The sequence below is a fragment of the Pongo pygmaeus genome, chromosome 15 (genome assembly GCF_028885625.2).
Source record: "Pongo pygmaeus isolate AG05252 chromosome 15, NHGRI_mPonPyg2-v2.0_pri, whole genome shotgun sequence".
NCBI classification, from domain to species: domain Eukaryota; kingdom Metazoa; phylum Chordata; class Mammalia; order Primates; family Hominidae; genus Pongo; species Pongo pygmaeus.
Window position 1 is genome coordinate 49,751,660 of NC_072388.2, and position 27,899 is coordinate 49,779,558.

The window sequence follows — 27,899 nt, forward strand, 5'->3', positions numbered from 1 at the left end:
TCATTCTGCCCTGTGCTTTTCTGCCTCCCTCTTACAAGGGGCCAACAGGGCTGTGGAGCCCCCAGGGCACTTCCAAGGCCCAGGTAAAATGAGGGGAATGAAAGATGCCGCAGCTACATGGTTCATCTCCTTTTGATCTCACAATGTTGAAGCCCCAACTGAGAAGCTTGAAAGAGGAGGGAATTTAAAGTGCCTCTTCACAAAGGCACAAACAACAAGCAGCAGACATTTTTATCCAAAGAGACTCTTGTCAGGAACTGAGTCAGAGAAACATCAGTAAGTCTAGATCCCAATTAAATTTGCCGCTAACTGGGACCTCAGCTCTCATATGTAATCCTGCATTCTTATTTTATACATGAGAAGCTGGAGGTGCAGAGGAGTTAAGTGGGTCGCCCAAGGCGGTAGGCACAGGATCCAAACAGGGGCCTCAAACTGCATCTCCAAGTTTGTCTACCCTATTTGGCCACTGCTATTCTAGGTTCCTTGATGGAGCCCCACTCCCACTCCTACTCCACGTTAATGTTCTGAAATTGGGACACACTTCATAATTATTTCATGTAATTCTTTTTCTTGTTTATTGTTTTTTTCTTTTAAAAAAATGTTTTAAAGCCTGTTAGTAACTCGTTGGTGTACCAGAATCTAGGTAATGTGGATTTGCAACATGTATTTACATTTGAAAATTATATACCAAAGATTTTTCTTTATTAAAAATATCTCTAGGACATTTACAATCCAATCTAGTTTACACAAAGTTTTAGGGAATTCATACCCACTGAGGGCTGCATTTCAGACGCACTCCTGTGCAGCTTGTTGCTTGCCCACCATTTTTCCCCCATTTTTCCTGCTCTCCTTGAAGTTATGGGTTGAATTCTTTGCAGACTCCCAGAGGTGAGTGAGAGTCTGAAGGCCTTGAAATAAAATGGAATTAAAAGTGGCAGCGGGGATGCCTGAGCTGCTTTACCTCTCAAAACTTCCCAAGGCGGGGAGTGGGTCTGATCGATCTGAATTTCTCATTGCTCTTGGCCACCTTCTGACTAACCCAACTTCTGCCTTTGTTTGGTGTAAAACCCACTAAATGCAAAAAAATCGTTGTGGGCTCTCTTGCCAGAGAACATACAACCTAAAAGGTGATTACACAGGAATTCAACAAATGTTTCATTAAATACACTTTTATTTATTATTTTAATTTTTTTTTCACTGCTGTATTCCCAATACCTACAAGAGTACTGGAGCACCAGTACAAATGGCTAAATGACCTTTGAATAATAAAAGATATTGTTATTAAATACTTGTGAATGCTGGGCAACTTTTCAAAGACAATCTCACTGATCCTGCTCTGTAACTATAGGAGGTGGTGTGTTGCCTGTTTCACAGATGAGTAAACCGAGGTATAGATGGGATAAATAACTTACCAAAGACACACTCAAGAGGAAGAAGTTGAGATTTTCAGGCTCCAAAGCCTGGGTTCTTTCTCAGAATGTACCGGTCCCCTTTTTCCAAAGAATAACAGGTCCTCAAGTTGAGGGGTGACTCTAAGGAACTGTCAACCCCTTGCTAGAGATTTTGTCTCCCAGACCTCCTTTCCTCCATTCCTCCATCCTTGCTCTGTGAAAGGCACTGTGTCTTTGGCTGCTTGACTTTCCCTCGTTCCCAGGGGAGGGACCCACATGTGAGGGGAAGCAGCCGTAAGCATTTCAGCCGTTCTTTCCATGCTTTAGGTACCCCTCTATCTGTATAGATACACAATCATAGTAAAAACCTGGGTTTATTACAAAAGGCTTTCTCATACATTCATTCTGGATGACAATCCAGTCCTCATCACCACCCTGGATCTAGTCAGAAATTACTAGCACCATTTAACATGTGCCAAAAACTCACATTAATTAGGAGGTTATTCTGGCCAGGCTCTGTTTTAAGGGCTTTGTGTCTATCATTCCTTTCATCTTCACAACAATCCTTGGTGGACAGTCTGATTATCTCCATTTTCCAGATGAGAAAACTAAAGCACAGAGAAGTCAAACAACTAACCCAAGTTCACAGCCTATCACCGTTCTTCCCCCTATGAGATACAGGTCCTTATTCCTAACCCCTCAATTGTGTTGCCTGAATAGCAGTAGACCCTGGAACAGATTCTAGTTTTCCTGACCCTATACTCCCCGGTGCCATTTGGGTAGTCCCCACTATAGTTTTATTAGGAGAAGGCCTCTTCAGAAGCATCTAGTCCTCTGGCTCCAACTCTCATTTTAGCGCTCGCTATAAAAGGGCTTAAGAGAGATGGTTAAGTCCTTTCTGCCATGCTCATTCTATTTCCTGTTTCTCCTATTTTATTGTCCATTAACTTGAATTTCTGCTATGCATCTTGGGTTCTCCTAACTTATGTACAATGTCAAAATGCTTGCCATCCTTTGCAGTCAGCCAACAAGCACTGATTTGTCTACAATGTAATGGCATACATATTCAACTGCTTTTAGGAGCAGGGAGGATGCAGCCTCACGTTTTCCATAGGCGACACAGTATAGGTGACACGGTGGCCAAGATAGGGTGTTTTAAGGTTTGAGGTAAGGCGACCACGAGCTGTCAAACTTAAGTCCTGGCCCTCAGTCTCACCTCCAATTCTTTTTTTTTTTTTTTTTTTTTGAGACAGTGTCTTGCTCTGTTGCCCAGGCTGGAGTGCAGTGGCACAATCTCAGCTCACTGCAACCTCTGCCTCCTGGGTTCAAGCAATTCTCCTGCCTCAGACTCTCCGAGTAGCTGGGACTACAGGCGCACAACACCATGCTTGGTTAATTTTTGTATATTTAGTAGAGACAGGGTTTTGCCATGTTGACCAGGCTTGTCTCGAACTTCTGTCCTCAGGTGATCTGCCTGCCTCAGACTCCCAAAGTGCTGGGATTACAGGCATGAGACACCACTCCTGGCTGTCCTAAACCAATTCTAATGAGTCTCCCTGTTAAATCAACGTGCCTGGTGGAAAAGACACTGATATGAAATCACATCTCATAGCATAGTTCATATAGCAAGTCTTGTTCCAGCAACAGCTGCTCCATACCTTGGTTTCAATACATGATAAAAACCAGTTTTTCTCAGAGGCATCATGGAATTACAATAGTCACACACCATTATCTGTGTAACGATTATCCATTCTTCTTTCTGGGCATATAAAAGTGTTTTGGTTATGCAATCAATGTAACTTACCTGCACATTGCGCACATGTACCATAAAACCTAAAGTATAATAATAATAATAATAATAATAATAAAAATAAAAGAAAAAAAATTAAAGCAGGAAGGCTATTAAAAGTGAAAAATAATTTCAGTTCTAAAAAAAAAAAAAAAAAAAAAGAAATCTCCCTCACTGTGTGAACGTCCCAATTGAGCAACCAAATAAACCTGAAGCTCTGTGCCTGCTGAACAGCTCATGGTCTTATCAATGGTCTTATCAGATGAGCCAGTGGTCTCATCATCAGTATCCTGAACTTGAATCAACAACAGTAAGGGCCTCACTCAGCCTATGTCAGGCCTTGAGGTAGTTACAGTGAGTATGGAGCTCTAAACACAGATCTAAATTCTTTAACATGGTTGGGAAGATAAAAGAACAGTAGGACAGGAAGGAATGTAGGGAGTATATTGTGCCACTGATAAATATGATTTAATATCTAAAGAAAATTATGAGATATGAACAAATACTAAATGAAATTAATTTTCAAATCCAATATTTATACAAATTTTATCATAACCTTTTCAGATATACGAATTAAATAATTTCTCTAAAAACACTCTTGGATTCACAATAGCCAAGATATGGAAACAACCTAAGTGTACATCAACAGACAAATAGGTAAAAAAAAATGGTAAGTATACATACATAAATACATATATACACAATAGAATATCATTCAGCCTTAAAAAAGAAGATCCTGCCACTTGCCACAACGTGGGTTATGCTAAGTAAATGAGGAAATTATGCTACGTGAAGTAAGCCAGACACAGAAAGAAAAATATTGTATGATATTTAATGTACAACATACGATATTGTATGATATTTTAAAGTATTACTTACGTGGAATCTAAAAAAGCCTAATATACAGAGATAGAGAATAAAATAGTGGTTACCATGGTGGGGAGAAAATGAGGGAGATGTAGGTCCAATAATTCAAAGGAGGAGATATGTAGGATAAACAGGCCTGGAGATCGAATGTATAACATGAGGACTATAGTTAATAATATTGTATTGTATTAGGGATTTTTGTTAAATAAGCAGATTTTAGCTGCTCTTGTCACATACAAAAAAGTAACTAAGTGAGATGATAGACATGTTAGTCTGCTTTACTATAGTAACCATTTTTCTATCTGTATCCCATAACATCATGTTGTAAACCTCAAATATGCACAATACAATTTATTTTAAAGTAAAATAAAATAAAATGCTCTTGTTTAATTTTTGATGGTGCTTTCACAATAATCTTTTGTACATATAGTTTCAGAAAACTTAATAATAGACACTAATCCAAAAGCCTTCATCATATGCAAATTAAATCATGTTAATGGAAAATTGATGACTTTGTTCTCATAAAAGGGAACAGAGGAATTTAGAGAGTGAAACTATAATAATAATTGAACTATTTGGCTCCACTCAGAAGAGAATAATTGGCCAATCTTTGGCTAGCCTCCAAATTGAATAATAATCTCTGACCTACTGACTCACTCCTTCCCTGTTTTACAGATGGAATTTATAAATTATTCTTCACTTCCTGCCCTCAATGTAAGTAGAACTTCCAGGTTCTACTAAGTATCTGTCCTATTTCATTTCCATGGTGGCTATATGTCAATGGATTCTGTGTTTACATATAGTTTAATCATTTTATGGCATTTTCAAAAGAAAAGAATGATGTGAGTGCATTTTTTATATAGCCCAGATGTGTATGTAATCTTATTTTAACATTACAGGTTATTGAGCAAGTGCATTACAATAATCTATTGTTAGGATCAGAGCCAGCCCTAAAGCTGCTACACATGAGGTGTAATTCAAGGAACTGTCAGCCCTGGGATCTTCACTGGGAATGATGCCAGGGCTGGGCAAGTCAATGTCAGGCTGGAGGTAAAGGGTACACACACCAGGTGGGCTAGGTAGAGAGACTTCCTCAGTTTGTGGTCAATGACCTGGAGCTAGACGAAAAGACTGTACACAGGTCAGAACAAGCCATAGAGTTCACCAGGATGGAAGGCACATACCTTGGAACCAAAGCCGTGCTTGCAGACAGGAAGGCAGAAACTAGAAGATACACAGGAGACTACAGAGGGAGAATGAAGGAGTAGACAGTGCTAGTGGTAAGATGCCAAAAAAGGTAGCAAGTAGTGCAAATGAATGGGTAGAGGGGCATTTTGCCTCATCCCAGAAACTTCTTTTGTGATTTTTGCTAGGGTAGGAGCCAACCAGACAGCCAATCCAAGGGGACAGTCACACTGCTATGTGTTTTCTGTGTGAGAGGCATAGAAAAACTAAACATCAACAATTTTTTTTTCTTTTCTAGACGCATGTGGAAACTCCTACCAATAGATTGATCTTTGGGGCAAAGGTAATGTCTGTTGAAAGCCAATGTTAAAAAAAAAAGAATATATTACTGATAATGAGGGAACATTCATGTTATAGTATAGACATATATAACTTCCCCTTAAAGAGAGAAAACAACGTTAATGTAGACTTTGATAGTTGTAATGTGGAATATAGAGAGAAAATGTGATTATGGGTGTCTGAGGGCATGGAAGAGTCCCCAAAAGGGAGAATAGGTGTTTCAATTGAGCTTTATTGAACACACACACACACACACACACACACACACGGAGAAACAACTAAAAAATGTGTCTTTGGATGTTCAGAATTCTTAATGTAAATAATAAAAAAAAGGGGTCTTGGCAATATGTACTGTGTCACTTGGGTGATTTAATGTTCTGGGATTTTTCTAACTTTGCAGAGGGTTGAGCAAATGATCTTCAAGATCCAGTGTCCCAATTCTATCCATTTATAACTCTCAACTGTAGTGCGTGGCCACCTTTTTGACACCGGAAGTGACTTTTTTGAATACTGCCATGGTATCCCTTAGGAGCCATAGATGACAAGAACCTTATGATATTATACTGAGGTAGACTCCATTTCCAAAGCCAGGAGAAGTGGAAGTTGGGTAAGGAGGAGGAGGAACAGCTGCTATATCCAGGGACCCTGATAAAGAAATGATTTCCTCCTCCTGCTTTTGGACTTTTCCATGTTTCCTGTTTGTCAAAGCCAATCTAGATGGACTTTATCCAAGTTCTGTCTCAGAATTGGCTTATTTTGAGATATGATGCAAAGAATTTGCACTAGGTCGTGATAGGCCAGTCTTGATAAGATTTCCTCCCACGCAGGTCTGTGTCTGCCTTTTTCCTCCTGTGAGTGTCTGAGAATTGAGAGGCTCACACCTATGTCTCTTCCATTTTAAAAGTGAATAAGTATCCAGCATAAAGAACTCTTATAACTCAATAATAAAAGACAGACAACCCAATTAAATGAGAACAAAGACTTTAAATAGACATTTCTCTTAAAAAAGACATAAAATAGCCAATAAGCACATGAAAAGATTCTCAACATCACTAGTCATTAGGAAAATGCAAATCAAAACCACAAGACTTCACCTGACATCCACTAGAAAGACTATAATAAAAAGGACAGACAATTACAAGTGTTAGTGAGGATGTGGAGAAATTGGAACACTCATACACTGCTGGTGGGAATGTAAGATGGTATAGCTTCTTTGGAAAACAGCTGACAGTTCCTCAAAATTTTAAACATGGAGTTAGCATGTGACTCAACAATTCCACTCCTAGGTATGTACTTCAGTGACTCCAATTTACCGACACCAGTAGGCGTCCTGCAATTCAATCCTATTCTAACACAAACTACCACAGTTAGACTCCACAGCGTTAAAGGATCAGTCCCATAGGATTGCCCTCACTTCAGATTCCAGTTGCCAAGTCCTGGGTCCCCAGGCTACCTGAACTTCTTTCTGACTTGATTGCAACCTTGGATCATCCCCTTCTCATGTTTGATAATTCACTAGAATGACTTACAGAACTCAGGAGAACACTTTACTTATATTTACTGGTTTATTACAGAGGATACAACTCAGGAACAGCCAAATGGCAGAGACGCATAGAGTAAGGTACTAGGGGAAGGGTGGTGCTTCCACACCCTCTCTGTGTGCCACTCTCCCAGCACCTCCACGTGTTCTCTAACCTGGAAACTTTCCAAATCTTGTTGTTCAAGAGTTTTTATAGAACTCAATCTCCAGCCACCTCCCTGCCCCTGGGGGTCAGAGGTCAGTGGGTGGCGCTGAAAGTTCCCACCCCTAGAGCTCATATTTGGTCTTTCCAGTGACCAAAAGATTCTCAACATCACTAGTCATTAGAGAAATGCAAGAGTTCACATTTGGACTTCCCGGTGACCAGCCCCCATCCTGAAGCGACCTGGGGGTTCACCCTGCTCACCTCTGGTCAAGACACTTCTAACTCAGGAAATCCCAAGGGTTTTATGAGCTCTGAGCCAGGAACCATGGACAAAGACCAAATATATTTTTTACTATATCACGATACTCAAGGTAATTGAAAACATGTCCACATAAAAACTTGTACATGAATGTTCATAGCAGCATTATTAGTAATAGCCAAAAAGTGGAAGTAACCCAAATGTCCATCAACTGATAAATGGATAAACAAAATGTGCTATATCCAATACAATAGAATATTATTACAGGATAATTAGTCATAAAAAAGAATGATGTACTGAGGCATGCTACAAGGTGGATGAACTTTAAAAACATTATGCGAAGGAAAAGAAGACAGATGCAAAACGACACATATTTTATGATTCCATTTATATGAAATATCCTGATTACACAAATCCACAGAGTCAGAAAGTACACTGGTGGTTGCCAGGAGTTGTGGGGTTTGGGTGGTGACTTAATAGTTAAGGTTTCTTTTTGGGATGATAAAAATATTCTGGAATTAGATTCTGTGCTGGTTGTACAACTCTGTGAATGAATCTAATTAAAACTATTGAATTACACACTTTAAAAAGGTAAATTTTATGGTATGTGAGTTACATCTCAAAAAAAAAAAAAGTGACTTGCTGTCCCCATATAAGAGCAAGCCACCTCAATTTTTTTCCTTTTTTATTTTATTTTATTTTATTTATTTATTATTATTATACTTTAGGTTTTAGGGTACATGTGCGCAATGTGCACGTTAGTTACATATGTATACATGTGTCATGCTGGTGCACTGCACCCACTAACTCGTCATCTAGCATTAGGTATATCTCCCAATGCTATCCCTCCCCCCTCCCCCCACCCCACAACAGTCCCCAGAGTGTGATGATCCCCTTCCTGTGTCCATGTGTTCTCATTGTTCAATTCCCACCTATGAGTGAGAATATGTGGTGTTTGGTTTTTTGTTCTTGTGATAGTTTACTGAGAATGATGATTTCCAATTTCATCCATGTCCCTACAAAGGACATGAACTCATCATTTTTTATGACTGCATAGTATTCCATGGTGTATATGTGCCACATTTTCTTAATCCAGTCTATCATTGTTGGACATTTGGGTTGGTTCCAAGTCTTTGCTATTGTGAATAATGCCACAATAAACATACGTGTGCATGTGTCTTTATAGCAGCATGATTTATAGTCCTTTGGGTATATACCTAGTAATGGGATGGCTGGGTCAAATGGAATTTCTAGTTCTAGATCCCTGAGGAATCGCCACACTGACTTCCACAAGGGTTGAACTAGTTTACAGTCCCACCAACAGTGTAAAAGTGTTCCTATTTCTCCACATCCTCTCCAGCACCTGTTGTTTCCTGACTTTTTAATGATCGCCATTCTAACTGGTGTGAGATGGTATCTCATTGTGGTTTTGATTTGCATTTCTCTGATGGCCAGTGATGGTGAGCATTTTTTCATGTGTTTTTTGGCTGCATAAATGTCTTCTTTTGAGAAGTGTCTGTTCATGTCCTTTGCCCACTTTTTGATGGGGTTGTTTTTTTCTTGTAAATTTGTTGGAGTTCATTGTAGATTCTGGATATTAGCCCTTTGTCAGATGAGTAGGTTGCAAAAATTTTCTCCCATTTTGTAGGTTGCCTGTTCACTCTGATGGTAGTTTCTTTTGCTGTGCAGAAGCTCTTTACTTTAATTAGATCCCATTTGTCAATTTTGGCTTTTGCTGCCATTGCTTTTGGTGTTTTAGACATGAAGTCCTTGCCCATGCCTATGTCCTGAATGGTAACGCCCAGGTTTTCTTCTAGGGTTTTTATGGTTTTAGGTCTGACGTTTAAGTCTTTAATCCATCTTGAATTGAGTTTTGTATAAGGTGTAAGGAAGGGATCCAGTTTCAGCTTTCTACATATGGCTAGCCAGTTTTCTCAGCACCATTTATTAAATAGGGAATCCTTTCCCCATTTCTTGTTTTTCTCAGGTTTGTCAAAGATCAGATAGTTGTAGATATGCGGTGTTATTTCTGAGGGCTCTGTTCTGTTCCATTGATCTCTATCTCTGTTTTGGTACCAGTACCATGCTGTTTTGGTTAGTGTAGCCTTGTAGTATAGTTTGAAGTCAGGTAGTGTGATGCCTCCAGCTTTGTTCTTTTGGCTTAGGATTGACTTGGCGATGCGGGCTCTTTTTTGGTTCCATATGAACTTTGAAGTAGTTTTTTCCAATTCTGTGAAGAAAGTCATTGGTAGCTTGATGGGGATGGCATTGAATGTGTAAATTACTTTGGGCAGTATGGCCATTTTCACGATATTGATTCTTCCTACCCATGAGCATGGAATGTTCTTCCATTTGTTTGTGTCCTCTTTTATTTCCTTGAGCAGTGGTTTGTAGTTCTCCTTGAAGAGGTCCTTCACATCCCTTGTAAGTTGGATTCCTAGGTATTTTATTCTCTTTGAAGCAATTGTGAATGGGAGTTCACTCATGATTTGGCTCTCTGTTCGTCTGTTGTTGGTCTATAAGAATGCTTGTGATTTTTGTACATTGATTTTGTATCCTGAGACTTTGCTGAAGTTGCTTATCAGCTTAAGGAGATTTTGGGCTGAGACGATGGGGTTTTCTAGATATACAATCATGTCGTCTGCAAACAGGGACAATTTGACTTCCTCTTTTCCTAATTGAATACCCTTTATTTCCTTCTCCTGCCTAATTGCCCTGGCCAGAACTTCCAACACTATGTTGAATAGGAGTGGTGAGAGAGGGCATCCCTGTCTTGTGCCAGTTTTCAGAGGGAATGCTTCCAGTTTTTGCCCATTCAGTATGATATTGGCTGTGGGTTTGTCATAGATAGCTCTTATTATTTTGAGATACATCCCATCAATACCTAATTTATTGAGAGTTTTTAGCATGAAGTGTTGTTGAATTTTGTCAAAGGCCTTTTCTGCATCTATTGAGATAATCATGGGTTTTTGTCTTTGGTTCTGTTTATATGCTGGATTACATTTATTGATTTGCCTATATTGAACCAGCCTTGCATCCCAGGGATGAAGCCCACTTGATCATAAGCCACCTCAATTTTGTTAGGAGGAGTGTGACCAAAGCTATATGTAGGATCTCTCCTGTGCAGTAATGGCAGGTATAGTGGTTAAGGCACAGAATACAGAGTCTGGCTCTTTAAGGGGAAAGCTTGGTCTTGGCACTTGTGAACTGTGACTTTGGGTTTCTTGGTTTCTTAGTCTCAGTTTCCTCAACTGTAAAATGAGAATAGTAACGGTTCTTGCCTCATGGAGTTGTGGGAATTCCCTCAGTTAACACATAGAAATTACTTAGATCAGTGCCTAGACCACTATGTACTTGGAATATAACAGATTCCTACATCTTGCTTCCTTTGACAGACTAGAACTTGATACTTTTCTTCATGAAGTTAATCTTTGTCTAGTTTTCTAATACTTACGTTTTGAAATATGTGTGGGGTTTAAGTAGTTTATTTGAAATCCTTAGTTTTTTAATTAATTAATTAATTTATTTATTTAGAGACAGGGTCTCACTTTGTCACCCAGGCTGCAGTGCATTGGTGTAATCATGGCTCACTGTAATCTCAAACTCCTGGGATCAAGTGATCCTCCTGTCTCAGGAGGATCCTCAGTAGCTCGGACTACAGGCATGCGCCACCATGCCCAGCTAATTAAAAAAAAGTTTTTTTTTAGAGATCAGGTCTCAGTATGTTGCCCAGGCTGTTCTCAAACTCATTCTGCCTCGGCCTCCCAAAGCACTGCGATTACAGGTGTGAGGTACCACGCCCAGCAGAGATCCTTAGTTTTAAAATACTTTGCAGCAACATTCTTCACACGTCTGTGGAGTTAAGATGCTTGCATTCATCAGTTCCTATTCAAAAAGTAAGAGAAGGAAATCTTGGGGTTACAAAATGGAGAGAGATGGAGAGTTCAGATCTGGGCATCCTGAATGTGAGGGAGTTGAGATACATATCCAAGTGGAGATGCCAGAGAGTTTTAGGGTTCAATGCAAAATGTTTGATTAATGGCTATCACCTCAATAACAAAAAACGTGAACTTCTGACATTTTGAAATACATTTTAACCAAAATAGTATTTAGTGTGGCACAATGGACTTGAGAGTTAAACAGGGTTCAAGCCCTGCCTTTGTCAAGCTATATGATTCTAGGCCATCACTCAACCCCTTGAAAATAATAATAGCAGTCTCAAAATGTTGTGTTAATGTCACATCAAATAGTGAATGGCAAGTAAACAAGAATTGAGGGTATTCTAAATATTAGAAGCCTTCATTTTCTTTTTAGCTTGAAAGTATTTAAAAATATATGAGAAATATTTATGTACTGATTTGACAATACCAACAGTTTTAGTAAGAGTCTTTATATCTAAATATCAAGAGCTTACTATCAATTCAAACTTTTCCACACTTTTTTTTTTTTATATTTAGTGGCTAGAGCAACCAGAAATCCATGTCCTAGTTCAGGTGTAAATATGCCATTTTTCAACCCTTGCTTATAGAGCTTGGTGAGGCCAGCCTGGAAATTCAGTGTTCACACAAGTTCCTACATTCCATATTTCTTGATCCTTAAAGTAAAAAGTGGAGAAAATTCTATTTAATACCTAATAATATTTTAGTTCCATCAATGATAGATTCACTTCCATAATGGCAGAAGGTAGCCAGATGACACAAGGTAGTGTGTAAACATCATTCAGCTTCATACTGCATTGATTATGTGCTGAAAGCTGTTTATCATATTTCCTTGCTAAGTCTTGGCTAGATGACTGATGGTCAATAAAATCAATAATAACTGTTTGTTAAAAGCACCATAGATTTATCTGTGCCATGTTAGACTTACTAGATTGGATGAATGTCCAGTTTTACATTTGATTTCATGTGACTAATGCTCTTGGGATAACATTATTCCAAGATAATGGGACAGCATAAGTGACACCATTTTATTAGTTTTATGAATTGATGCACTTCATGATTGCAGAAATATCAGCAGTGCTAGGTAATGGACTATACATATCTGTAGTAAAATCAGCTGTTGATTTTTGCACTGATGAAAAGAAACTAAAGTACAGACAATCAAAAGAGGTAGATTATGTCATAGAGTAATGTGGCTTTGGATGAGCTGGGCTTACAGTTGAGCCTGTGTATATTTGACCATCCAAGATTTTGCCCTCTACAAAATCACAAAGCCTGTTATAAAGACCTGCTCTAGACAGAAAGTGTTTAATTCCCTATATTGCCATTTACTCCTCTCTGCAACCTGCTTTGTTCAGAGACTAATAATGCCTTAGACTGTTAGACAGTGCAGGCCAGAACAGTGTTATTCTCTCAGGCTCTCCTGGAGCATGGGAGTGAGTGATGAATATTTGGTGCCGCACAGTTACTTCTTAAAGTGCAGGCTGCAAGCAAAGTAAGAGTAAGAGGAGATGAGCCAAAACCTCAATAAAGCTGAACTGATGCTACTCAGCTAGAAAGTCAGTGTCACATGAATAAATCAGCGGTGGATGAGAATTAACCATCTATGTGTACTCCTGACAGAAGGTGGCTATTCCCTCACCAAAGAACAATGTTTAGCATTCTATTTCCAAAGTCAGCTCTTTAAAAGGAACAGTTTCTTCTTTGATTGGAACTGTTAATATAAAACACGCAGTTCTGCTTCTGTGCAAGGCTTATGAAAAACAGTTTTATTTGGCAGTGTTTAAATCCATTCTTAAACGATATCCTCCTCGGTTCACATATTCCTTTTTAAATGGTGAAAGGTGGATCAGCTTTCTATTCTGAACTGGAATACGCATATTTTCTTTTAACTACAGGCAAAAGGCACAAGAAAAAACTGAAAATAAACAGATACTTGCTTACAGATTTAAACATATTTTGTGTTTTCAAAAATGAACTTATAAATGTTTAGATGTGTAGAAATAAGGATACTTAAAATGCCTATGGATTTTTATTTTTAAAATCTACTTAGTTTATGTTTTTTTGTCTGTAATTATTAAAATCTACTTATTAGTTTATGGTTTTTATGTCTGTAAATTTTGAGATGCATTATTTTGTTAGAAGAGAGTCAGTGCTCCATGGTTGAGCTGGTAGAATCTTACTGCCTATTTGTTACTTAGTTCTGATAGAGAGGCAGGATGAACCCCCTACAAGGTAATTAGGCCCGTACCTCTGATGATATGGTCTGTGGAATATTCAACATACTTGTCACCTCTTTCCTCCTGTACCATAATTTGTTTTCTAAATTTATCTTGTCACAAGGAATCTTAGGAGAAAAATGACTCAATTTCTCAGTAATTTTCATGCACGAGAACTAAAGGAGTCCAGCTATTTGTTATGTCATTGAAGTTTATAAGTTCATAAAACTGTGCTTTATAGGTATACTTCCTGGGCTTATCAGGAAATAGAACAGAACAGCAGTTAAACATGTGAGCTGTAGAGTCAGACAGCCAGGATTTAAACTCTGACCCTGCCAATTATAACGGGTGTGACTTCATAATCTTCCTGTGTCCCAGTTTTCTCACAGGAAGATGTGTGGATTATGAAGATTAAATGAGAAAATGCTGTAAAAATCTTAGAGCAGTGCCTGCATGTAGTAAGTGCCCAGTACATTTTGGCAAAAAGTATAAAATACAGGCTTTCAAATTTAATGATTACTGTCAGGCTAATTTGAGAAATTTAAAATACCAAGTTATATTGCTAGTTATTAGTCTTCCTCTACTGATTATTTTCTTCATTGAACCAACCTTTATCTAACTTCTACTAAGTACAGAAACAGAGTAAAAGAAGATAGATAAGAAACAGTCTATGGCATTGAGTTATTAGGGTTCAGTGGAAGATTTCTCACAGAAGCAATTATAATACAGTGGGAGGATGCTCAGGGTTAGAACACAGATATGGACGCTATGGAGGAGGGTGAGTTGAACAGGTGACAGGGCTGGGAAGAGAGTCTGGGACCAAACTGTGAAGAGGAAGGGGATTGAGATGACCAGATCTGTTTCAGACAATCAGGTATAAGCAGGAATTGAAACCACGGAGTGGATGAGTTTCTTGAGACAGGTGTGTTGAGGAGGGGGGAAAAGTAAATGATGTTTATTTATTCATGACTAGACACTCAAAAAAAGTTTTCTTGCTTTTTCAGCTTCAAATGAATCAGCCAAAATGAAGAAAACTCCCTCTCTACAGTTATTTAATAAAAGTGTCTGCAATTAAACACAGCTGGGTGGGGGGAGGTGGCGGGCGCTGCTGGTGCAGGTATAATTCTGGTAGGTGGCGTAGCAGCATCAGGTTCCCGGTTGGCAGGCTGGTCTGGTCCACAGTCGTGGAGGCTGACTCATCTCAACTGGGTGTGGTCAGGTTAGTTGGTCTGGTGATCTGAAGGTTTGGTCTAAGAAACTGGGGGAGGGCAAGCCTAGTGGACAGGAAGGGAGGGGCTCTATGGAGAAGGTCAGAGGGTGTCAAGGAGAAGATAGCTAAGCAGGCAGATGGGATTGTGACTAGACCCATGGCTAACATGCTGCACTTTAGGCCTGGATAGTTTAAAAAGAAGGCAAAACCAGAGCCAAACAAAAGTGAAATGATGTCATCATGATGATTTCCCTGACACAGATGCAGTTAGAAAAAAGAAAACCTGCTGTTAGATATATTTTGCTTAGGTTTTCTCGGGTAATCTCACTTGGAGTTAGGTCTGAGTTTAGGATAGGGGCCCAGTTTAGGGTTGTGAGAACACCCCAGGGGAATGATCTTGGCTGTGAGATGTCCTTTGGGCTGAATTAGATATGCTGCTTAACAAAACCTAGATGGTCTCGGATAGTGTAGGTACACTGTGGTGGCCATTTTATAGATAACTCTTGTTCTAAGGTTAAAAATTGACCCGAAATGTCAATATAAAAATATTAGCAAAACCTGGAATGTATTAAACAAGCATTTACTTCATAAGTTGTTATGCTATGTTGTCCCCAGAGCAATATTAAAGTTTTAAGTTTTTAATATTGTCTTTTTCTGCTTAGCAAAAGTATCTTTAAAACAATCTATTTTTATATACCACAGATTAATGAAAAACTCAATTAGACCAGTCATTTGGTATCATGTATACAAAACCTAAAAGTAGTCTAAAGTAGAATGAAGTGGTTTTTTTAATTATACTACATTAATATTCCTCATACCTAAAATCATTTTTTGAGTTATTTACAATAGAAAGGGGGACAGCATGTATTCCAGTCCATACATATAAATACTACGAAACTTATGTTAATTATTTTTACCTCTTTGACTTTTAATGTTTAAAAAATAAAATAAATTTAACTTTTGACATTTGCTTTAAGAACTAATGCAAGATTTAAGATTTAAGGATAGGTTTGCTGCAGACATAGTTTTAGGTATTCTAATCTACATAGACAAGAAATGAATAACAATTACTTATTAACTTATTCACTAATAACTGCCTGAACTAGTGTTCTCCAAACTTGTGTGGCACTCTAACAGAGTTTCCAAAGTTGGACACATTTGGAAAACGCTACATTGAATCAAGTGGCTTTGTTTGTTGCAGGATGTGTATATATAGGCATATTGATACAATGTACAATGTGAACTACCCGCAGCCTGTTCAGAATAGAGAGTCTCAAACTTATTTAACTACGGAAAATTCGTGGGAGCAGAGTTTGAGAAATGCTGACCTAGAGTATAGATAAAATAAAAAGAATTGTGGAGTGCTCATACATATCTTCAGAGGTTTTCTTGCCTTTGAAAACAAATCAATTATTGGCAGAAGTTTGATTTCAGAACCTCCCTGTCTGGCCTAATGCCCTTAAAAGCGTCATCACTACATACATGGAGTAATTTCGAGTTGGTAAAAAAAAAAAAAAAATCTCTTCGGCCTCTTTGTGAAAAACCTCACAATCAAAATAACTGAAGAAAACAACCAAAAGGCTAATAAAAGCTACCTAGTGGTGAATGGGTAGATAACATTGAATATGATATGATTTCTGCTTCATTGAATCAAACTGCCCCTCTATTTGTATTTATGGCATCAGAATGCAGCCTTCTAAGCACAATATTCTAAAGACAATATCTAGGATGAATAAAAATTAGAATCTTAAAGTATTTACATGTGTTAATTCATATGCTTTTATAAGTCAGGACTTCTTGGTCGCAAGTGGCAGGAAACCAACACAAACAAGCTAAAGCAAAAAAAAAAAAAAAAAAAGACTCTCAGTGGACACTGACACGAATAAGTAAGAAATTAGATGCCATTATAATTCACTGAGATTCGAAGATTTGTTACTGGAGCATAGTCCAACCTGACTGATACCGAGAGTGAACTTAGTTTCTAGCTTTATAGTTCCATTCTCCTTGTGAGTTGATTTTATTTCACTTCCCATGAAATCCTCTGAGATCATCTAAGTGGGTTTCTGATCCTTTCAATGAATAATCCCTGATAAAACTGATAAATGATATTTGTTTATAACTATTTGGTTCTTAAACATTTATCTTGTAATAGGTTCTTCTATCCTTTTGTATGCCAAAGTTAAGTTGTATGTGTATATACACTTTGAAAAATCCACCAAATTGTTTAGGTGAGGAAAGCGCAATTTATTATACTGATGGTAAGGACAAATGTTCCCTGTACATTATTTTCATTACAAGAACAGATGGTTGTGATAATTGTCTCTTACTTTATGCAAACTGTGATTTGACCTGAAACTCCGATTAATAGCATCTTTTCATGGCACATACAGGAGAAACAATTTCTGCTACTTTAAACTGGTAACAATATCTTTATTGGAGAATCTGAAAAAAACTGAGCCTTATCAGGTATTTTAGCTTTCTTAGAGAAAAACAGAATACTTTTGTTTAATATATAAATCTTTGCGTAGTATTATTTATTGAGCTTAATTCAACTGAATATTCTCTCTGGACGCATGAGGAAGAGGCTCACTCTTTTAGGCCATCTTTCAGAGCAGCTTTGGACTGTACCCTATGCTCTGAAAAGGATCCAGAAAAGTACCCCAAGTTGGGGGATGAGATTTTTACACAGTAATTGTTGACTGGTGAGACACTGACTCTGTTTTACATGAATAGTTTATGGTTGTGTTGAACTGAAATTAGTAAATTATAAACATTTAATTTACCTTATCAAAATCATTTCACAAATGTAATTTTAGCTCCGTTACATCTTTGTAGGTGGGAAGTACAGACAGGTGATGATACTTGCAAAAAGTTTCCTGCAAGTAAGTGGCAGCACTGGTTCTATAACCTGCATCTCCTGTTATCTAGTTCTTTCCATTATGCCTGGGTACAAAGAGGAATAACTCTTTTCTCTGTAACATTTTCCTTAATATCTGTAAAAATGTTTACATGGCACACAGAATGTTCTAATTGTACTAGAAGTAAATCAAAAGAAATGTAAAAACATGAACATATGCTGCCTGTTACATTTACCACAGGAATATATAGACTACATTGTGTTTACTGCTGACATATAGTTAACTGAATATCATTTTAGTGGCATTATATAACACATTTTGCTACATAAATATTTAACGAAATGCCACCATAAAGCTAAGTAGATATTTTTTTCCAGGATACTTTAGGATTGAAGGCATATTAACTGGCAGTTTATTTTAAAATATTGTTTAAATTGCAAGTTTTCATTTATAAAAGCAAAGGTAAGAGAAAAATAACATTTGAGACAAGATTAAGGATGAATAGTGTTTAGAATAGAAAGGAAAAGAAAATCTTTGCTCAGTAGCATGAATACAAAATAATTGTTACAAATATATTACTGATTCAGTGACTTCTTTTTTTTTATTTTGAGACAGTCTTGCTCTGTCACCCAGGCTACAGTGCAGTGGTGAGATCTTGGCTCACTGCAACCTCTGCCTCCCAGGTTCAAGCGATTCTCCTGCCTCAGCCACCCAAGTAGCTGGGACTACAGGCATGCGCCACCATGACCAGCTAATTTTTGTATTTTCAGTAGAAATGGAGTCTCGACATGCTGGTCAGTCTGCTCTTAAACTCCTGGCCTCAAGAGATCTGACCGCCTCGGCCTCCCAAAGTGCTGGGATTACAGGCGTAATCCACTGTGCCCAGCCCTGATTCAGTGACTATTGAAACCCCAGGAATTCAAGGATAATATCAGGATTTAGGAATGTGAACCGCTTAAAATCACAAAGTAATAGTAGTGGTTTCTATTGCCCATTTTAAAGTATCTACAAAATCACTTTTTTGGTGTTATAATTCTTTTAACAAGTTAAGTTGAATAAAGGAATATAGTAAGTACTGGTACTAAATAAAAACTGCTACCAAATATTTGACTTATAAGACCAGTATTATTATTATTATTCATGTGTTATTATTTTTCACGGAGTTTTGAAGGCCAAAAATATCTGAAAAACATTTTAATCTGGCCAGTTGAAAACTAGTGAATTTCAACCAGATGTTTTTAATACCACTTTAAAAATAAACTTCAGCTATTTTATTATATCTTGAGTGTGTAAGATGATGATTTATGCCTGTGGGAAATACTTATCTGCAGGATTTGCTTTATCAGTAGAAATGACTAATATGATAGAATATGAATGAAAACTTTTCAGGTCTAGTAATAACCTGTGTTGATAACTAACTGCCCAATTTTGGAGACCTAGTTAGTATAATTCTTTGCTGTCCTATTTTTGCAGGGCATAGAAATTCTAGCCCATGAGCTTTTGTGGAGATAGAAGTACCATTAACTAAAACATAAACTATATGAGAAAACTGGCTGCTAACACATTAACTTCCTTATTAAGTAAATAAGGTGGGGGAGTAATGTTTGTTGTTCATCTAACAGATGACAAGTGAATGTTAAAATCTGTCATCCTTCTGTCTTATTTTTTTTCTTGGCAGTTTAGTAATCCTCATATTGACTGAACAAAAATTATGTGTACTTACTGTTTTGGAAAAAATGTGCAAAAGATCAGAGAATAAATGGTCTTCTAGCCTACTTATGTCATGTTTCAAGGGTTTTAACATTCTTTTTTGGCAGGTAGACATCTAAATTTCAACCCAGGCAGCACCAGTGTCTGTCTACTCATAATTTCTATTGCCAATAAAACAAATGATTTAACATTTCAAATTGACAAGGGGCTTGACAGAGATTTAAAGGTTTCTTTTGGTCTTAATAGATCAAGGATAGGCTCGTCATAAAAAAAATAATAAATGTTGTGGTTTACCCATCCTAATTGGCTTGTGGCTCTAAATTCTTTTTCCTGACAGAGTGATTAATTTTTTAGTTCCAAGGATACTTTGTAGGGCAATTCAACATGGACTATAATTAGCAATTTAAAAGTGAAATCAAAATATGAATAAAAAACTAGCTGTGTACTCAAGTTTTGAAAACTTTCCAAATTAAATGTCATTTTCAAAAATTTAAATTCAGCTGTTCTGAAAACAGTGGTGTGTGCCCAGTTAGGCTTCAATTTGTGCTAAATGAAATATCCATCAGTACTAATATGATTTAATAGGTTATATGTGAGAAAAGAATGACTGTAAACGTGGATCACATTCAACTGGGTTAAGGAGTTGAGAAAACTTTCACTGATTGCTGAAAATTAATGACTTTTTTTCTTGCTGTAAACGAAATATCAATGTTCCAGCCTTAACTCCACGGTTGGCCACTTGCAAAAGCTACCCGTTCTAGTCTCCAAGGAATTCTGGGAGACTCTGAGCAAGGCCACAGCTGAGGCCTGGACACCATCTTCACTGCTCTATCTCATCCTTGGGTATGCAACTCAGTGATGTAAAGAAAAGCTCCTTCCAATCATCCTGAATCCCTGCCCTGCACTCCACAGCCCCAATAAATGGATCATTTAAAAAATGAAAAGCAAATTTATGCACGTCTCCTCAAGAGTTGTTCCCTTCCTTCTAAGCAGTGTGGGCATATTATAAGGATCTTCTTCCTCATGAGGCTTATTTTGTTTATGTCTGTGTGTGTACAGGGAGCAATAGATAAATACAAAAAATAACATAATTAAAATATATAGCATGCCACACAGGGATAAATACTACTGAGGAAAATAAAGCTGAGAGGGAACTAGCGGGTGTCTGTGTGGGTGGCGCTGCAAAGATGATACCTGAGCAAAGAGCTGAAGGATGCAGGTAAGTGACCCATTCGGATCTCAGGTAACTGGGAAAGAGAGCTTCAGGCTGAATGAACACCAAATGCAAAGGCCCTGGGGTGGGGAGGTCCCTGGCGTCCCTTGAGAAACAGCAAGAAGCAGTGTGGCTGGAGCAGAGGGAGTAAGTGGGAGGCAGTGAGGTCGAGGGGGCCAAAATGGAAGAGGTCATGTAGGACGGGCTGAGAAGCGTGGGAAAAATTGGAGGGTTTTGAGCAGAGGAGTGGCACGACATGTTGCTAAAGCCTCTTCGTGTCTAGCCATGGTGGAAATATCATCAAAAGAACCTGGAAAGATAAATCTGATAACAGGTGTCCCAAAGTTTGCATATGTAACTACTGAAAGAGAAAAGGGCTTGAATTCTGGAGAAGTGGGTGTGTGTACAGTTGGGAAGAGGTTTCCCTAGGAGATGCACCTGTCTGGCTTCCAGGCCGCGACTGCGCAAACTCGGGTGCTGACACTCTAGTCTCAGGTCCCAACTCCGGAAAGGTTCAGGCCCAAGCCTGCACGTTGCGTTGCCATGGCGACCACTGGCTGCCCTCTCCGCTCTGTCTTTTGAGCACGTGGCACCAGGACCCAGCGTTCTCTCCAGCTAGAGAGCCAGGTCTGGCCCAGAGCCGGGCTCATCAGTATTCCGCCCGCGGCGTCTCCCCGACCCTCCGCCGTGCCTCACCAGGTCCATCTATCCAGCAGCAACAGAGTCCCGCCGTCCGCGCGACCCCACCGCCCCCATCCCAGTCCCTCCCCGGGGGTTCGCAGCCCGCCCTGCCCTGGAGCATGCCTAGCGGCCCTGGGCACTGGCGCGGCTCTACCCAGCTACGCAGTGCTTTCCCACACACTGGCCGCGGCCACTGGCTGCAGACCTGCCGCGGAGGGGGGGGGTCCCTGAGTCCCGCTCGCAGGCAGCGCGCCCCGAGAGACCCGCTCTAAGGCATCCCCGCAACAACTCTGTGGGGGCATTCAACTCCCCCGTGCGCCGGTTAAGATTACCCCACGCCTCCTGCAATGCACCAGACCGGGAGGTAAACATCGAAGGCACCTGCATTGCGCCCCCACTGGGATGCGCTGTGCGCAAGAGACGGGGACCGTCTGCTGCAAAACCGGATGATCGGAGACGCAGGGAGTTAGGAGTGGGTTTTCTTAGGACTCACCTTATGTAGTTTCCACATGGCCCCCAGAGCCTTGACTTCGTGGCTGGAGTGTTTGCCCTCCTCCAAGCACTGGTAGCACACGGGCATCTTGCATTGCACGCAGTACATGCTGTGGTTCTCCAGCTCGTGGTCTGTGCAGGTGGAGACCTTGCGCGGGCTCAGCCTCCGGCTCACACGACCCTGGGCCGGGGGCACCAGGCGGTGCTTGGCTAGGGGCCCCCGGGGCGGGTGGCAGCGCAGGCGGCACGGATCGCAGTAGAAGACATCGCACTGTTCGCACATGACGGTGGCTTCCTTGGGCGCCTTCTCGCAGAGCTGGCACTTGAGGGCCGCGGCTTTGCTCTGCTGGTAGCGGTCAATTACCCCTTCCAGTACGCGATTCTTGGGGAAGCCGCGGAGCCCCCGGTCATCCAGGATGAGGCTGCGGTGACACTGGGGGCAGGTGATACAGGAGTTGCGGGGCACCGGGGCCAGGGCCGGTGACAGGTGGGTGGCCGGTGGCGGCATAGCCGGGGGAAACACGCGGACGCCGTTGGGGGACTTCTGGCACGGGGTAGTGGGGGCGCTGGCGAACCCCCCGTAGGAGCCATAGCCGCTGTCCGCCTCGCTGTATAGGCTCATCTTGTCCAGGTCCAGATAGTCATAGTCGGAGACCCCGGAGCCCGAGGCCCGACGGCTCTGGGGGGACTCAGACTCTGGGGTCTGCACCAGGATGTTGCGGGCGCACGCCTGACACAAATTGTGAGAGCAGGGCAGGATGATGGGCTCCCGATAGAAGGAGCCGCACACGGGGCATTTCAACTCCTCTTCCATCTCCTCCATGGGGACCGGTCTGGGAGGAGGCAGCGACGGCTGCAGCGGGTGCCTGAGCTGGCGAGGTGGCCGACGGGCTCGTCTTGTCCAGCACCCTGGCCAGACGCGGCGGCTGTGGTGGTGGTGCCTTCCCGCGCAGTACTGGCGCGGACACCCGGAGAGGCGCCAGCTCTGTGAGCCGCAGCCGCGTAGCCGCCGCGACGCGCGCCAGCCCGGACCGCCCCCTCCTGCCCTCCTAGTCCCGCCCCGGCCCATGAGCAGCGGCCCATTGGGCGGGGGGCAAGAGATCGAAGCTCTCATTGGCCATCAGACCCGTCCGTCTCCTCGTCTCCGCAGGCCACAGGGTGTTCGGTAGAGTCTGAGGATAGGGGAGTCTTCGCTCGCGGCTGCATGATCTTTGGAGGGGGCCGGCGTGCGGAGGCTAGGGGACCGGGAAGGAGGAATTAGGCGGGATGACTCATCCTTGCCCCGCTTCCTTCCGACCTCCGGTGCAGTCTCCCAGGAGCTGGGGGCGTGAGAAACCCCTCCCCGCAGCGAGTGGGCTGGCGGAGGGGGCTGGGGCTTCTCGCCAGCGTTTGCGTTTGGCTCCCAGCTCTGAGCTCCGCGCCCACCTACCGCGGGCGAGTGCTGCGCAGCACGGAGGACGCCCCTTCTCTTCCGCTGCTGGCAGCCTTCGCAGGCGCCTCACCCGGGCCTAGGCTTCTGCACGGCAGTGGGGCTTTTCTCTTTCTCCGTGAATCCGCTGACGCCGGGCCCTGGATCTTCCCGATCCCGGGAGTCTGACGGCGCTGGCGCAAGCCCTGGCGACACTCTTGGCTTCTTTCATCCTGCGTCCCTCCTTTCCTAAAGAGCATGTATAAAGTCGATTTCCTAGTGTCGACATGGGATTCAACTGGGTAACCGATGGAAATGGTCAGCATTAGTCAGAATCTATGACCCCTTCGTTTCATGCTTTAAATTATAGCTCGGCCCAGAGGCCTCAGTGCCGTGGTGTGAACGTGCTTCCTTCCACGGATCCTTCTTCCTCCTCGCGGCCTCCCAAAGCACCTGGCTGAGCTTTCTCGAGGCCCGCAGGGCCTTTGGTTCGATTGAGGCAAGAATAGTTTGTCTATTTCTGAGTGCCCGTAGTTTAGTAAAGCTCTGTAAATGAATCACTGTGTGACTGCGGAGTCTCAGTGTTTGACTCCAAACAGCATTATTCAACCCCACGTGCCCTGGGTATCTGCCATAGCTTACAGCTTGGTGTGCCTTTCTGTTTCCTCCAACGAGGGGCATGGTGAGGCGGTGGTTCTAGTGTTAGTCCCTGTACAAAGAGGGAGGGAGGGAGGAAGGAAGAGGGGGGAAAAAGGAAAGACGGAAGGAAGGGAAGAAAGGGAGGGAGGAAGAAGAAAAGGAAAACGTTTTAGTCAAGTGACATTCTGAGGTAGTAACATTTGAAATAGTACATAGCTGGCTTTTGCTGAGTGATTCATGAAGTAAAGGACAAAAACTCTTTGCAAGTTCTAGAAATGTTCCAATTTTCCACCTTCCAGACAGGAGATAACTTGATTATATGCAGCTATGTTGATAATTTAAAAGTACTTTATTGTCCAGAAAAAAAAATGGACATTTTATAACAGTGCCCTTGTAGAAATTGTCCAATAAACTAGGTTATCTTTTCAACATCTTTAGTTGCAATGAGAACAGTAGTTGATCATTGTGTGGAGGAATAAAGTCCCCATTGTTATTTAAAGCCATGTTAATCATAAATGTGACGTGATTTATTTTTAAGCTGGCTTTCAACTAGTTGAGACCAGAGCATCCAAAGGTATATGCACTCTGTTTACAGACATAGATAAAATTTCTTCAGGTATGGTTGGGACATTAGCTGCACTTGTAGGATACACTTAATTTATAGGTCCCAAGAGAAATTACTTATATTTAATATAGTATTAATTGAATTGTAATGAAAGTTAATTATTGAGAAAATATTAGAAAGGAGTGTCCTTCAGGAAGGGGAACATCACACTCTGGGGACTGTTGTGGGGTGGGGGGAGGGGGGAGGGATAGCGTTGGGAGATATACCTAATGCTAGATGACGAGTTGGTGGGTGCAGCGCACCAGCATGGCACATGTATACATATGTAACTTACCTGCACGTTGCGCACATGTACCATAGAGCCTAAAGTATAATAATAATAATAATAAAAAAGAAAAAAGAAAGGAGTGTCCTTTTATGGCTTCTGTATGCATTTGACCACAAGTCACAATATCTTGGACCGGCAAGGTAAGCATCTGTTATGCTTTGTATGAGTTTGAACTCTGCTTATGATAGTATATCATCTAAGAGATCTTATTAGCAGAAAGTTTATGCTTAGTTCAAAGTAAAGGAGAATCTTAGAGGATGTCTCATGGTGTAATGCAGTGTTGGGTTCTCAAAAAGAACAACACAGATTTATAATATAGTCAATATAGAAAGATTTGGTCTATTATGAAGTCGCTTGAGATGATTTCATTATTAGATCTGTTTAGGAATTAGCTAAATCAGTCAATCCTAGGAGAGCTCTTAAAATGACTCATTTGTTGAGAGTTCACCCTGTTCCAAACAGGGGATTTATTTATTTGTATACATTACTTCGTTAAATCCCTATAATTACAAGAAGAGGTAGGCACAATTATTCCCATTTTACAGATAAATAAACTGAAGATAAGCAAAGACACTTAAGTACTCAAGGTCAAATATGGTGAGGCTGGAATTGGAACCCGGACACATATAAGTTTGTTCCTTTCTTCATTCATTCATTCATTCATTCAACAAGTGCTGAGTTCTACTCTCTTCAAGCTCTGAATGTGATAAGTACCCAAAATGTTCTTTGTTAACGTCTATGATATTCTGCTCACCTTCCCTGAAAGTTTACTTTTTTTTTCCTTTTTTTTTTTTTGAGACTGGAGTCTTGCTGTGTTCCCCAGGCTGGAGTGCAGTGGCACAATCTCGGCCCACTGCAACCTCCACCTCCCAGGTTTAAGCGTTTCTTATGCCTCAGCCTCCTGAGTAGCTGGGACTACAGGTGTGCACCACCATCCCTGGCTAATTTTTGCATTTTTTTTTAGTAGAGACAGGGTTTCACTATGTTGGCCAGACTGATCTCAAACTCCTGACCTCAAGTGATCCACCTGCCTCAGCCTCCCGAAGTGCTGGGATTACACACGTGAGCCACCGCTCCCAGCCAAAAGTTTACTATTTTTCTTGAATTAATTTCTTTAAAATATTCTTGAAGGCCTTTGAAGATTTTCCCCTCATGTTGCACTGTTTGGTCATAATGTGCTTTATAGCCTCCCAATGACTTATGTTTAAAAGGGAATAAAAATTGAAATGTAATTGATAATATTATAGAAATATTATACTATTGAGGGAATATCTTCTGTCTTCCAGCTGGTGATCAGTCCATGCCCTGAAGCACAAGGATTGATAGCCCTGTAATTTCATCATTCCTGGGATGACTGCAGATGTTCTCTTTTGTGTAAAGTGCCTCATTATCCTCTGAAACTTACTATTCACCCAAATTATGTTCTTTAGCAATGAGAGCAATTACATTTAAAATGCAATAACAGCTTTTGCATTTTTAAAAAAAGATAAATGTTTTTCTTTTTTTGATAAATGTTTTTCAGTGAAAAATTGAGTTGCTTTCCTATTTGCTTTTGACTACAATGCTTGATTATTAACAAAACAGTCTCTGTGAGTCTAAAGAATGAACACAGAGAAGAAAGGTTTTTCTTTCCACATTCTCTCCTAGAGCAGTCTATCCTTAGTTGTGGCGGCGGGCAGGGGGGGAATCAGTGAAAGGAGCTGATCTCAGGCTCTAACATTTTAAGATTATCTGACATGTATATAAAAATATTTTATTAAGGTATTTGAATAAGGGTCTTGCTGCATGTGGTTTGTAAAAGTACGTCGCTTGAAAAGTGATAAATGTGATGTTTCTATTCTCAATAGAAATTCTGAAGAAACTTCTTTTATGGAATAATTTACCCCATTTAGTCCACTAATATTCAATTTTATACTTATAATTTTGTACTATTCTTTAATAACATATTTATTGTTGATATTCTTTGGTAATTTTAATTATTTGATTATTATAGTGAATTATGAGCTTTTTCCCATTTAGTACTACTGGAAGATGGCCATATTCAAGTTCTGTAGTATTTCTTATTGTAAGTAATATATTACTGATGCTTTGGGAAGGGTAGACTGGAGAATCAGAGAAAATGAAGATTTAATGAATCCTATATGGAGGTAAGAGAGCTGGAGGATAAATCCAGAAGACCTAACTTGTGAATAATAAGAATCTCAGAATGAGGAAATAACACAGGTGGAGGAAAAACCATAGTTGGAAAACATTTCTCTGAACCAAAAAAATATAAAATTACAGATTGAAAGGATTTTAGAATTACAGATGACATTAATGAAAAAAGACCCAGTTATATACAGACACAATTCTTAACTCAGAAGAAAAGAAAAGATCATTTTACAAGCTCCCAGACAGAAAGAACAACTTAATTGTAAAGAAAAAAGAATCAGATTGGCATTGGACTTCTTTCTACAACCTTGCAGGTGAAAATAATGTGAAACCAATTCTACAGCCTACTAAAAGTGAAAGAAGTCACCCCGTCATAGTCCGTTTTTGCTGCTATAACAGAATACCACAGACTGGATAATTTATAAGAAACAGAAATATATTGGCTCATGGTTCTGGAGCCTGGGAAGGCCCAGATCAAGACACTGGCATCTGGTGAGGGCCTTCTTGTTACATCATCCCATGGTGGAAGGGTAGAGAGAGGGCAAGATAGAAGGCAAGAGGGGGCTGAACTTCTCCTTTTAGAAGAAACCCACTCCCGCGATAAGAAACTTATTCCCATGGTAATGGCATTAATCCATCCATGAGGGTGGTGCCCCTGTGACCTAAACACTTCTTAAAGGTCCCAACTCCTGACACCTTCTCATTGGGGATCAAGTTTCTAACACATGAACTTTGGGGGACACAGTCAAACCATAGCACAGCTTAAATATTTTATAGCCTGCCAAAAGATCATTTGCTTGTCTGGTCAAAGAAGAATATTTGCAGGAATTTAAAGAATAGAGCACTCACACATTCCATCTGAGAAAAATACTTAAGGAGACTTTTAAATAACAAATAAATCTTAACAGAGTCCCCAGAATGGGTTAGGAGTGAGTGGGGACCTGAAAGCATCCTAAGGACTTGATACTGGGG

The 27,899-nt window shown here is 40.5% G+C and overlaps 1 protein-coding gene across 8 annotated transcripts in view; it reads right to left on the reverse strand.

The window, feature by feature from the left end:
- TRIM9 (tripartite motif containing 9) overlaps positions 1–23,304 on the reverse strand; it is a 128,479-nt gene extending 105,175 nt beyond the window's left edge. For all 8 annotated transcript variants that reach the window (XM_054448188.2, XM_054448182.2, XM_054448189.2 and 5 more), the window contains exon 1: positions 21,838–23,304. In XM_054448188.2, the coding sequence (XP_054304163.2) occupies positions 21,838–22,950 (1,113 nt within the window). In that variant the 5' untranslated portion in view covers positions 22,951–23,304. The remainder of the gene's footprint in view (positions 1–21,837) is intronic.
- Between the last annotated feature and the right edge of the window lie 4,595 nt (positions 23,305–27,899).